Genomic DNA, 12193 nt, shown 5'->3' with positions numbered 1-12193 from the left:
TGGGATCCTCCCGGACCGGGGCACGAACCCGTGTCCCCTGCATCGTCAGGCGGACTCTCAACTACTGCGCCACCAGGGAAGCCCCCAGGGTATCTTTTTTAGTTCCTCCTGTATGCCCAACACCTAGCACTAGGCCTGACCACTCGTCACACCTCAGTAAGTATTTGTGGAATGAATGAATGAATGAATGGCAGGCTGAGTAATGCAGCACAAGGGAGAGGTAAAGTGGGAGTGCAGTTGCTATCCAGTAAGCTTAGGAATCATTTCTTTACTCCTTCATCCCCTGCAAATGGTCCTGTAGAGGACTCATTTGGAACTTTAGCAGAAATGAGCTCTTTGACTCAGAAATCTTACATAAGTTACCAGTTACTGTGTTGAGTGCAAAAAATTAGGTTCTCAGCAGAGAGTAACAGATGTTCTCTAAGTCTCATGGGAGATGCCCTCTGGTTGGTAGAGATGTTTTTCTCCCTGTCCTGCCTGAGATCCTGCAAAATAGCTGGACATCCTGAATGTGGGCTCACTAAATTCTGATTACCCTAACCAGGTCATCTGAAACTCTAGTATTATTACCCATAAGGCTGCAAAAACTGCCTTTAGCCAGTCACACCACCTGGATCTGACATTCAGATTCCCAGGACAATTTCCTTCTGTCTCCCCGGCCTGTCTTATCACATTGCCTACACATTTTACAATGACTAGGCACACAGATGCACAGTCCCGCTGAAACTCTGTGTAGTTGATTACTCGTGTGGACAATGCCTAGGAGGGATTGAGCGTGGGCTGGGACTCACCACACCTCCCAGAGCCTGGCAAGGCACTTTAAACATGGTGGGCATCAAAAAGTTAGACCTTATTACCGAGGAGCTCATAAATCTAGTGGGCGGTGGAGAGGGCACCCAGATTTAAGTAGTATATCTAAACTGCTCCAAATAAATGCTATGGAATAAGCCTTTTGCATTTTCTGCCCATTTTGGGATTAATTCACATCTGTAGAGTAATATTTTATGTGATGGATTTTGAACAAGGTATATCTTTGTTCTCTAAAACATGTTACTTTATTATCTAATATAAAGCTGTATGAAATATATGGGAATAGGGGTATATGAGAGATTTCAGCCAGGTTGACTAGAACGGTAAGGAGTAGGTGGGGAGAGAACGGTGGTTGGATGACACCCAGATTTCATATATGGGTGACCATTGCCTTCTATTTGTGAATTCCCTTCATCCCTTCACCAATGCACCCCAGTCAGTTCATTGCCACTGGAATGACTAGGCTCTGTCTTTAATTCACCTACAACATATTGTCTGCTTTATTGCTCTGATTTCCAGGTTGCCTCAGTACATCTAGTTTTTATTTGTTTGTTTGTTTAGGCTGTGCCATGTGGAATGCAAGATCTTAGTTCCCTGACCAGGGATCAAACCCGTGCCCCCTGCTTTGGGAGCTTGGAGTCTTAACCACTGGACCACCAGGGAAGTCCCTACATCTAGTTTTAGTTGTGATTTGTTGCCCTAACCAGCCCTAAAATAATCTGTGCAAAAGACTTAACATGGGGCATTTAAGTGGATGTGTAATAAGGTTCCAGCCAACCTTTTTAGCATCATCTCCAGCCTCTGCCTTCACACGTCATACCTTTACTCACAACATTTCCTTTTTTTGGTACATCTGTCCCTCCCTTTTCTCTCCTGTATCAGTGCTTTGCTCCCACATTATCGAATCTGTGAATTCTCTGCTCTCCGAAGTTGAGATGTCTTCTGACCTTAAAAATTATTATATACCTCATGGTGGCAGTAACATTCACTATAGTCAGCCATGAAGTATAGTTGTACAAGTATTCATTTCTCCAATAGATGGTGAGTTTGTAATGGTAAAGATGGTGCTTGCTTTGTATTTGTGACCCCACAGCAATTAGAACCTTGGCAAATAATGCCTTGAATTGATTTGGGGCCTGAAAGGGAGAACACCAAGGAGAGAGGAAGTGGAGCTGGGTCAGAATGACGAGGGCTTTAGACAGTAGGAATTGGGGGCAGTGTTACATAGTAGGCTGAAGACTTGGAAAGATTTATGCTTTTGAATGCGGATGATCTGATTGATTTTTTTTTCTTTTTTTTACTTAAAATGTATCTAATTATTTACACTGGAATGGCTGCCATGAGTTACATCAAATGGAGACTTGTTTAATCTCTATGAGAAGATAGCCTAGAGAGATATGTACTGTGTGTACTCTTTAAAAAAAAAATTTATTTATTTATTTATTTATTTTTGGCTGCACTGGGTCTTTGTTGCTGTGCGCGGGCTTTCTCTAGTTGTGATGAGTGAGGCCTACTCTTCGTTGCGGTGTGTGGGCTTCTCATTGCAGTGGCTTCTCTTGTTGCGGGGCACGGGCTCTAGCCGCGTGGGCTCAGTAGTTGTGGCTCACGGGTTCTAGAGCTCAGGCTCAGTAGTTGTGGCGCATGGGCTTAGTTGCTCCACAGCATGTGGGATCTTCCCAGACCAGGGCTCGAACCTATGTCCCCTGCATTGGCAGGCGGATTCTTAACCACTGCGCCACCAGGGAAGCCCCTCTTTTTTTTTTTTTTTAAAGTCATTTAATTAATTTTTCCTCTAAATATCCTTGTGAGGTGGGATGGGAATTTTAAAGATAAGGGGCTAGAGGATGTAGGCAAAGTCACAGCAATTAAATACTAAATCACATGCCACAGTCACGTTACTGAAACACTTGTGTTTTAGCCCTGACATCACAGCCCCTGCTCTGTCATGATTGCGATCACAGGGCAGAATGAGCTGGATGGAGAAACCCCAATCATGACGATAAGATACCCTTGCCTTGCGAGAGGATTCATCCGGGGTTTTCCTGATCAGAAGCGCATACCTGTGATCTTGCACTTGTCATCATTATCTATCCACATCTGTCTCTCTGTGTTCCTAATGTGGCTACATTTTTCAGATTCTTATCACTTGGGCCCAATGCTTGCAATAAATCAGCTTCTCTTTCTCCTTTCCAGTCTAATCTGTTTTATCCAGTGTTTCTATACACATTTTTAATTGCAGGGTTGTTTCTTGTATATAGTAACTATTCAGTTATTGTTTTTTCATAATTGTGATTTTTATTAGCCTCTGTAATGATCGTGCCCTTTTTGTGGAAGGTTTTGCACCTACTTTCCCCATCCTCTTGGCTTATTTATGGAGGCAGCACCAACCATCTAGATTGTAAGACGCTGCCTGTCACTCAAGCTCTTGCTGTTCAGTGATAATGTAGTCAGTATGTTTTAATGACCCTGTGAGGGATGTATTTTTAATGGAATTGTCCTCAATATTTAGGTGCTCCTGTTTTCCTTGAGGCCAACGTGTTCAGAATACCAGTCGAAACTTCTTACTCTTTCATTATGCAGTGGAAGTGAGACACTTGAAATTAATTTGCTGTCAGCCTAAATTCCCTACACCCGGTCTGTGTTTGAATCCAGTGAATTAGTGCTTGCCAGGCTTTGGGCACCGTTTTTCCATGTATCATTTTCAATAAGTCACTTCTGTCTGCTGCGGCATCCTTTCTAGAAACTGGGGGCCCTTTATATGTCTTGGGAGTCATGGGGGGGCCATGGGCACCGTCAGCTCTGGAGTTAAAACCTGCTCTGCTTCCAGAAAACAAGCTGTGTGAGCTTAAGGAGCCAGCTTCATTATTATGCTTCACTTTCACTATTTTTTCTTGTTTTTAGTTTTTGCATAGAGCTCAGTGAGTCTTTGGATATTAGTGGCCAGACATTAGGTGTGGAGAGCCTTTTTTTCAATAATCTTTTGAACAGGATCAGCCTCAGTTGGGTGCAGGGATCTTCCGCTTCCTTCAGACTGTTGCTAAGAGGCCTCCCTCTGCACTTGGCTGGCCTCCCTGTGGCAGAGAGAGTCCAGCCTCCTATGTTCCCCTGAGAAGCTTGATTAGCAAATATGCCAACTCAATGCCCTTCCCGAAGACCTCACCATAGACACGGCCCCCACTCCCTCCAGCCTCTGTTGCATAAAGCAGCTCTTGCTCACAGAAAACTGGGTTGGCTTTTGAAAACTTCTTTCTTACCCTTGCACACCTTGTATGAATGCACGGAGCGATGGAAGGCAGGAAGTCGATCATTGGTCCTATAAGTAACATGATTAATTAGCCAGTTCAGACAAAAATTTGCCATGATTAGTTTCATATTGTAAGGTCTTGCCAGTTGCCAGCCTTTATTGACTTAAATAACCAAGAGCTAGGATGGGCCACCTCACTTCCCCAGACCACCACCTACACCAGCCACTGTCTCATACCCTCCACCCACCTGCCGTGAAACACGACACAGAAAAAATAAATAAGAGAAGCTGTGCAAGGTAGCAAGAAATCAAAGTAAGAAAGCCTCATATGAGAAAGCTATTGTTTATTGACTTAAATAACCAAGAGCTAGGATGGGCCACCTCACTTCCCCAGACCACCACCTACACCAGCCACTGTCTCATACCCTCCACCCACCTGCCGTGAAACACGACACAGAAAAAATAAATAAGAGAAGCTGTGCAAGGTAGCAAGAAATCAAAGTAAGAAAGCCTCATATGAGAAAGCCTGAGGGCCTTTCAGATGCTCAGTGGATGTTATAGTCTAATGAGAAGATTATAAATAAGTAAATCAGTAATTTATGAGACTGGTGCTTGCTCTGAAGCAAGTGAAACAAGGAGCTGTGAGAGAGGCCATTTCAGAGAGAGTGTTCAGGGAGGGCCGCAGGCCTCTCTGAGGGGCGACATTTGAGTTGAGACCACCAAGAAGCCAGTAGATGAGCCACATGAGGAACAAGCCTAGGAGGATCCCAGGATAGGAGGGTGTCAGGCAGAGGTACCATCAAGTACAGAGGCATTAGAAGACATGGCCTCTCTCCAGGTGAAATTAGGACCTGGTGACACTGTTGTCTTCAGCTCTCATCCCTCCTTGCATACCAGACTCCGACCCCCAAAGATAGTCATCAAACAAAGCCTTTTCCCATGAAGCCATGGGGCAGTAGTTCCCACAATCCCCTTCTCTCGGCCAGCGTGGCATTCAGACGATTTTTATCTGGAGTCAATGCTTGGCTCTCAGGTGCCTTAAGGAGCAAAAAATTGTGAGTTTATCTAACCTTGTGACTAAAATTGGCAAGAATCCTTTTTTCCTTCTTTAATTACCTACCTGTTTGCTTTCTCTAAAGGCGTGACTGTTCCTAGGGCTGGCCTGGCTGGTAACTAAGACTGAGCGATTAGGAGAGGTTCCTTGTTCCATGGGACAGTTACACTTTTTGATGTGCTGATCAGGTGTATATCCTGTATTAGGTAAATTTGCTAGGCTTCAGTGCTCTTTCACAGCTTAGGCAGAACCAGGTGAGAAACTTCCTCTGAGGCTGCCACTGACAGGCCAAGCTGCAGGCAGGACATGGCCGTTGGGTTTGGGGATCAAGGAGCCGACATCAGCAATTTCATGACTGGGACCACCGGCGAGATAATTTGCAGCATCAGAAGCCAAATGGACAGGGGAGCATCTAGCCTTTTATCTATAAAATTAGAAGCAGTTCTTAAAATGCCCTGGGCTTTCATTGATCTGTTCCCTAATAGCTCTACAAGTAGAAAGTGGAATTTTTAGTGGTCTTTAAAGATCTTGTAAATGTCGTCAACTCACTGTCTATGTAACTTGGAGAATAAGGGGAACCTGGAACTAATAAATAAGACCCAGGCAGTGTTCTGGGGGAGATAAAGAAGGAAAGAAGAAAGTGCCCATAAAAGAATGTCTCATCCCATGTGGATCTGGGAAGGCAACAGGAACAGAAAAATACAGTGACTGTCGGGTCTAGGAAGATGTAGAGACAGTATTGCATGGTCAGTCAGGGCATGGAGTCAGATTACTTGGGTTCAGATCTCAGCTCCACAGCTGGTACCTGTGTGACTTTGGCAGCTTATTTAATCGTTTGGAGCTTCAGTTTCCTTATCAGTAAAATGAGGACAGTAATAATGACACTTACTAAAAATATCAATCTAGGTAATTCATGTACAGGACCTAGGAGTGAGCCTGGCCATTTGGTTCTCTTTATTCCTGGACAGACCTGGAGTTGTTGAAGAAAGCCATCTCTGGCCAGGCTTACAATGCTTCTTCCTTTTACAAGTATTAGTCTCTGTTTTATTGGGCAATGTGTGGTCACTAAATTAGAGAGCAGTGGGTGGGATGGAAAGAAACATATGAAAAGCAAAGAGCGAAAGAGTCATAAAAGATAGGACTGCACTGATAACATGTAAAATGGAAATTTATTTCTCAATTTTTACTTCCTTCTCTCTTCCTTCCTCTTCTGCCTCCTGGCTGTTAAAGGTTTTACTCTGCATAACCTACACCCCAACCTTTGACCTGAATGGGAGCGCAGTGCTGAAGATCGCGGAGGTGAGTACCCGTTTTCCCCAGACCCTCAAGTGCTGCTTGTGTGTGCTGTCTGCTCACAGCTGCTTTACCCCCACCTGGGATAAATGCTGGGGTGGAGCCACGCCGCAGCAGTGGGGTGAGCCCTTCTCTGATCATTATTGTGGGGAATTTCCACTATGGAGTTGATCTGTGGGAAGCAGGCTATGTGGGCCACCATCCTTAGTCGGTGCTCTGCATGCTTTGGTTTGCTTGACTTGAGGCTTTAACCATGGAAATAACAGTACCGGTTCTCCTGACGCTGCTACACCTAGGTATTGCACTTACTATTTTTCCTAAGATTGATTGAAGAGAATTTGATTTTTTTTTTTAATGGTTTTTAAGAAACCAAGTGTGAGATTTAGGGGAGATGTTTATTGATTAAATTGCATCCCCGTCTCCTAAACCCTGATGAATGCATTTTGTAACGATCGTTGGAAAGCCTTCTCTTTTCCATCTGTATTGCAGCCTAGAGTAATATGTACCTTCAGCACTCCCAGCAGTATGTCCAACAGAAAACTTGCTTTCTTGAACGTGTGGCATATGCCTTTGGCTTTTGGAAACAGCATCATTCCAAAGCTGTACTTTACTATGCTTAGAGTGAATTTCCTGCCACTTCTTGAAAAGAGTATCTTCAGGATTTGTGTGTTTTGACAAGACTACACATGTAGGCCTCAAGGAGCCAGTGATATTCTGAATTCTGAAATTATAGAGAAAAAGAAAGCCTAACTATCAGCAGTCATGGGTATTTTTTTTTTTTTTTTTAACACTAATGATTACCGTTTACTGAGTATACCAGGTAGACGCTTAGCACTTTGGGCATGTTTCTTTTTTTCTTCTTTTTCTCATCATTATTGAGGTATAACCAACAAATAAAATGTTCGATGTTTCGATGTGCATATACATTGTGAAATAGTCACCACAGTCAAGCTAATTAACATATCCATCATAACACATAGTTAACATTATCATGAGTAGTATTTATATTAGCTGATACATGTGCTTTTATGGTATTATGTGGCATTGAAGAGTGAAAATTGAGAGAAAATTATTTTTGAGCACATAGAACATTTTTATGTGTCAGTCAAAAGAAAAACAGACAGCTGACCCCTCACTATGACATAAATCAGTTCTCAAATGCGTATCTATGTAGGTGGAAGGAACACTTTTCTTTACCACATTTGTATGTTTCACTCTATATAAGTAAAGAAATAGAATAGCTATCAGTATTTTTAGTTGAATTTTAAGAGATACTTGTGAGTGCTCTTGTCATTTGTAGGTTGTTTTTTTTTTTTAATTAACTGTGGTAAGAACACAACATGAGAGCTTAACAAACTTTAATTATACAATTCAGTAGTGTTAACCATAGTGCAGTGTTGTATAGCAGATCTCTAGAACTTATTCATCTTGCATAACTGAAACTTTATATCCATTGAATATTAACTTTCCGTTTCCCCCTCCTCCTCCCCCTACCGTGCAACCACGATTATACTCTCTGTTTCTATGAGTTTGACTATTTTAGATACCTCATGCTGGTTTGCTTTCAAAGTGACAAATGTAGTTTTGATCAGAGCAAGAAACAGGATTGGCATGTAAGAAGCTTGTTATTTCTTTGCCATGTGATGGGACAAGAAGGGAAATGCAGCGTGTCACTGCCCAGCCACTGCCTAGCTCGACCCCTGCCCAGGAGGGGTATGGGGAAGGGGATGGGTTGTTGTAGGACCCTCAGGACTGGGGAGGCCACCAGGGATTCCCAAGCTCCCTTTGAGAGGGTGAGGTCTTTATCATCCTCAGAGGAATGAGTTTTTGAATGAGAATGTGAAAGATTCGAGATGTAATTCCCGAACAGCAGATACACACACTGCCATGGGCCACCCAAGTCAAAGGTGGTTTCAGAGGGGATCTGGAAGCCAGAGTAGAGAGTTGGCAGATCTGTCTAGATAGGATGAAACATCAAAACACAGTGGTCTCTACCAGAACCTATAAAGAAAAAAAAAGTTTTTTGTTTTTTTTTTTTTTTTAATCTCAGCCCAAGAGTGATATAAAGATAAAGGCGTTTGAGTTTGGTTGGTGGTGACAGCGTGGGCTCTTGAGTTGCACTGGTTGGGTGTAAATCCTGGCTTTACCACCTCCCAGTGGTGTTGCCTTAGATACCTCCCTGGGCTGTGTGTGTTCTCTGTGTAAAAGCAATGCTAACAGCACCTATCTCGCTATCTCGTAGTGTGGTTGTGCTGATTAGACAAGAAAGATAGAATCCATGTAAAAAGCTTTCAGTGCAGGCAGCCGCATAGTAAATGCTGGGTCCAGGTTAGCTGCTGCCCTCCTGGAGCAGCGGATTGATGACGACATCCAGGCTTCCACTAAATAATGTTGACACGGCCAGGACCCTGAAGGGATGGGTCATCAACTGGGCTAGCTTCCTGAGACAACAGTAGCAAGCTTACTTCCCCTTCTTGCCCCTCCTGCAGCCTACTGAGATCCCCTAATTGGAAGAGTTCCCAGCAGAATGTCAGCATGAAGGTCACGAAGCAGGGGTCAGACCATCATGGAAAAATGCGTTACTTCCAATGCTAGCTTTGACTTATTGTTCAGGATGGAGGCTTTGGACTGCGTTCCTCTGAAGGAAGGACTTGGCAAAGATCTTAAAAATAAACTTTTCATCCTGTATTTGATAGCGGGGGCCTTCCCTTGACAGTGTGCAGGCTCCCAGAAGATGTTTTTAGGCCCCGCCTCTCCTATAGATCCACAAGAAGGTCCTACCACGTCCCTGTCCGTGGTGGAACTTAAGAGTTGAGGCTGCAGGTTCCCCCAGTCCTCACTTAGACGCCCCACTCTTTTCTGGTGACTGGAAACATCAGCAGATTCTCCAGCATAGCAGGGGGATGGAGACTGCTCTGTAAGGACCACAGTGGTCACCACTTCAAAGTGCTTTTGATAAACGGCAGCGTGCAGAATCACTCCTCTGTGCTAGCCTGGACCTGGCGCGGGCACCGGGTTGAAGGGAGTAAGAATCCAACTCCTGCAGCTGGCCAGTCCATGGGTAAGGACATCTACACGCCAGTCTGCTGAAAGAAGCAGAGTGATCCAGGAGCAGGACGGGCATGCAGATGCCAGCACCAGGGGCTCACTCTATCCAGTGGCACCGCTCAGAAAGCCAGTGATAAAAACACCCTGGAAAGTGCTCTCCTGCTGAGAATAGTGGATCTTTTATCCATCAGGCTTGGCTGCAACTCAGAGTACTTCCACCAGGCATTAGCTAGAGCTCTGGGCTCTCTGTGGCCATTCCCTCTCAGAGTTGATCATTCTGAGGAGGCTTGAAAACATAACATCACTCTTGGTGGCAAGAGATAAGTACATATTACATGGCTAAGACAATGTTACATGGCTACCTTTAGTACATATTTAGCTCTCTGCCAGGCACCGTTCTCAGAACTTTCCTTGTATTAGATCATATAATCTGCACAACAGTACTATGGTACTAGCCACACAGCTAGGAAGTGATAGAACCCGGAAGCAAGACTGGTCGGTATGACTGAGCTTTTGGTCTTTATACCCTGTAGCACGTGCTGTCATAGTTTGGTTGTGGAAGGGACACTCACAGGGGCCCTTACACTTGCCCCGTGGAAATCAGTGGTAATTCTCGAAGGGCCTGCCTTCCCCTCATCCAGACCATTCCCAAGTGTGAGCACCCTGCAGACACAGTGTTGAAGTTAAACTAATCTTGCCTTTTATCTTTAAAATAGATCTTTTCCTTAAGAGAATAGTATGCCTCAGTTCACTACCAACAATGATTAAAGATCAGAACTAGAGACAGGCTTATTATACAAGTTTGCATAGGTTCCTGTATAAGGCTGACTATTTTCAGTAATTACTTGCTTAAACTTTGACTTCTCTCTTCCCTCCTGAAACGAACTCTCTTACGTATGGGATACTTACAGTTGCAAAGCATCAGAGGCCCTACTTTTATGTTGGTAGTTCTCTTCAAAGGCTGCATATTCAAATCACCTGGGAAGTATTAGCAAAAATAAGATGCCTAGGGTTGCCCTAGAAATTCGGAGTTTTTTGCTCTTGGAGGGACCTGGGCAAAGAAATTTTGTAAAGGCCTCCGGTTGATTCTACTGCAGAAGTCAAGTTGAAAATCACTGCTCTGATAGTTACTGTTCTCTCCAACAAGCTGTGTTGTAAAACCATATTGAAAGGAGCTGTGATGCTCTAAAGCCTCAAGTGTGGTCCACTCGGCAGATGCATGGCAGCACCTGGGAGCTTGTTAGAAATGCCAGGTCCTCAGGCCCCAACCCAGACCTCTGAATAAGAATCTGCCTTGTAATAAGATACCCCGTGGGATGCATAAGCGTATTACAGTTTGAGAAGCACTGCCACAAGTGAATATTGGTATAATCTCATTAAAATGAGATCTAAAGATAGTGTTCTCCTGGGTTTATAGACCTAAATCCCAGGCAAGGTCTGCCATGCCTCTTTGCCATGGCTAATCGAGCCCCCTCCACGAAGTAGGGACGCCCACACAGCAGCAGAATCCTCTCAATGGTGGCCCCTAATAAGTGCAAGATTTTTATTTTTTTATTTTTTTATTTTTTAACATCTTTATTGGAGTATAACTGTTTTACAATAGTGTGTTAGTTTCTCCTTTACAACAAAGTGAATCAGTTATACATACACATATGTTCCCATATCTCTTCCCTCTTGCGTCTCCCTCCCTCCCACTCTCCCTATCAAGTTCAAGATTTTGATTCTTCTAATTTCCCTTGTCTTTCATCATCTTCTCCTGCCAAATCATCTCCACGTTTTCTCCTTCCCATTTGTCATTGCTTGATATATATCAAACATATTTCTTAAAACGCTTTAACGGTTTAAACTGCCACAGAGCTATCCCACTGTTCCTTCTGAGTATGTGTTTCCGCCAATAAGACCCACTGTCAACCTTTGAAAACATACCTCCGGGCTTCCCTGGTGGCGCAGTGGTTGAGAGTCCGCCTGCCGATGCAGGGGACACGGGTTCGTGCCCCGGTACGGGAGGATCCCACATGCCGCGGCAAAAAAAACAAAACACAAACATACCTCCTCCCCGAATCCATATTTATGTAATCTGGCATAAGATGAGCATGGAGTACATCTATTTATATGAAAAGCATAAGAACAATTTATAAATATAAGCTTATGGATCAGTAGTTACAGCTATAGATTATTAAGTGCATTATGTATGGATAATTTAAGAAAGGATAGTAGTAGACTTATTTGAAATCATTGTTTACTTCAGATACACATGATAGGTATAAGTATTTTTCTTACATTGCCTACATTTTATATTTCTTCACATTTGCAAAATAGCTTAGAACCTTTTGGTTTTGCACCATAGAAGTTGCTTAAGAAATACTTTTTCATCAACAGGAAACATTAACTACAAAAGAGAGTTATACTGCCACAAAAATAATGGTATTCTGTAGACATAGTGAAACCCAATGATTTTGCAGGTTTTTGCATGTTCTCAAGTGCTTTCCGCCTGCTAATTTAGCCTTTGAAAAATCTGCATCTCTATTTTTAAAGCAGGACGTTTCAGCCTAAAACTACCACTTAGCTCCTGGAAGCTTTCTTGGTTGTAGCTGAATTTCTCATAAACATAAGTCTTTAACTTCAAGAAAAAAAATATTTTCTCCTATTGTCACTTTTTTTTTTTTTTTTTTTTTTGCGGTATGCGGGCCTCTCACTGCTGTGGTCTCTCCCGTTGCGGAGCACAGGCTCCGGACGCGCAGGCT

General features: G+C 43.5%; 1 protein-coding gene across 10 annotated transcripts in view; it reads left to right on the top strand.

Moving 5' to 3' along the window:
• ARFGEF3 (ARFGEF family member 3) overlaps positions 1-12193 on the top strand; it is a 192849-nt gene that overhangs the window by 68423 nt on the left and 112233 nt on the right. For all 10 annotated transcript variants that reach the window (XM_055087475.1, XM_028494381.2, XM_024122650.3 and 7 more), the window contains one exon: positions 6339-6407. In XM_055087475.1, the coding sequence (XP_054943450.1) occupies positions 6339-6407 (69 nt within the window). The remainder of the gene's footprint in view (positions 1-6338; positions 6408-12193) is intronic.

The sequence above is a fragment of the Physeter macrocephalus genome, chromosome 10 (genome assembly GCF_002837175.3).
Source record: "Physeter macrocephalus isolate SW-GA chromosome 10, ASM283717v5, whole genome shotgun sequence".
NCBI lineage: Eukaryota > Metazoa > Chordata > Mammalia > Artiodactyla > Physeteridae > Physeter > Physeter macrocephalus.
The sequence above is the reverse complement of the archived record's forward strand: the minus strand, read 5'-3'. Positions and strand labels throughout refer to the sequence as shown.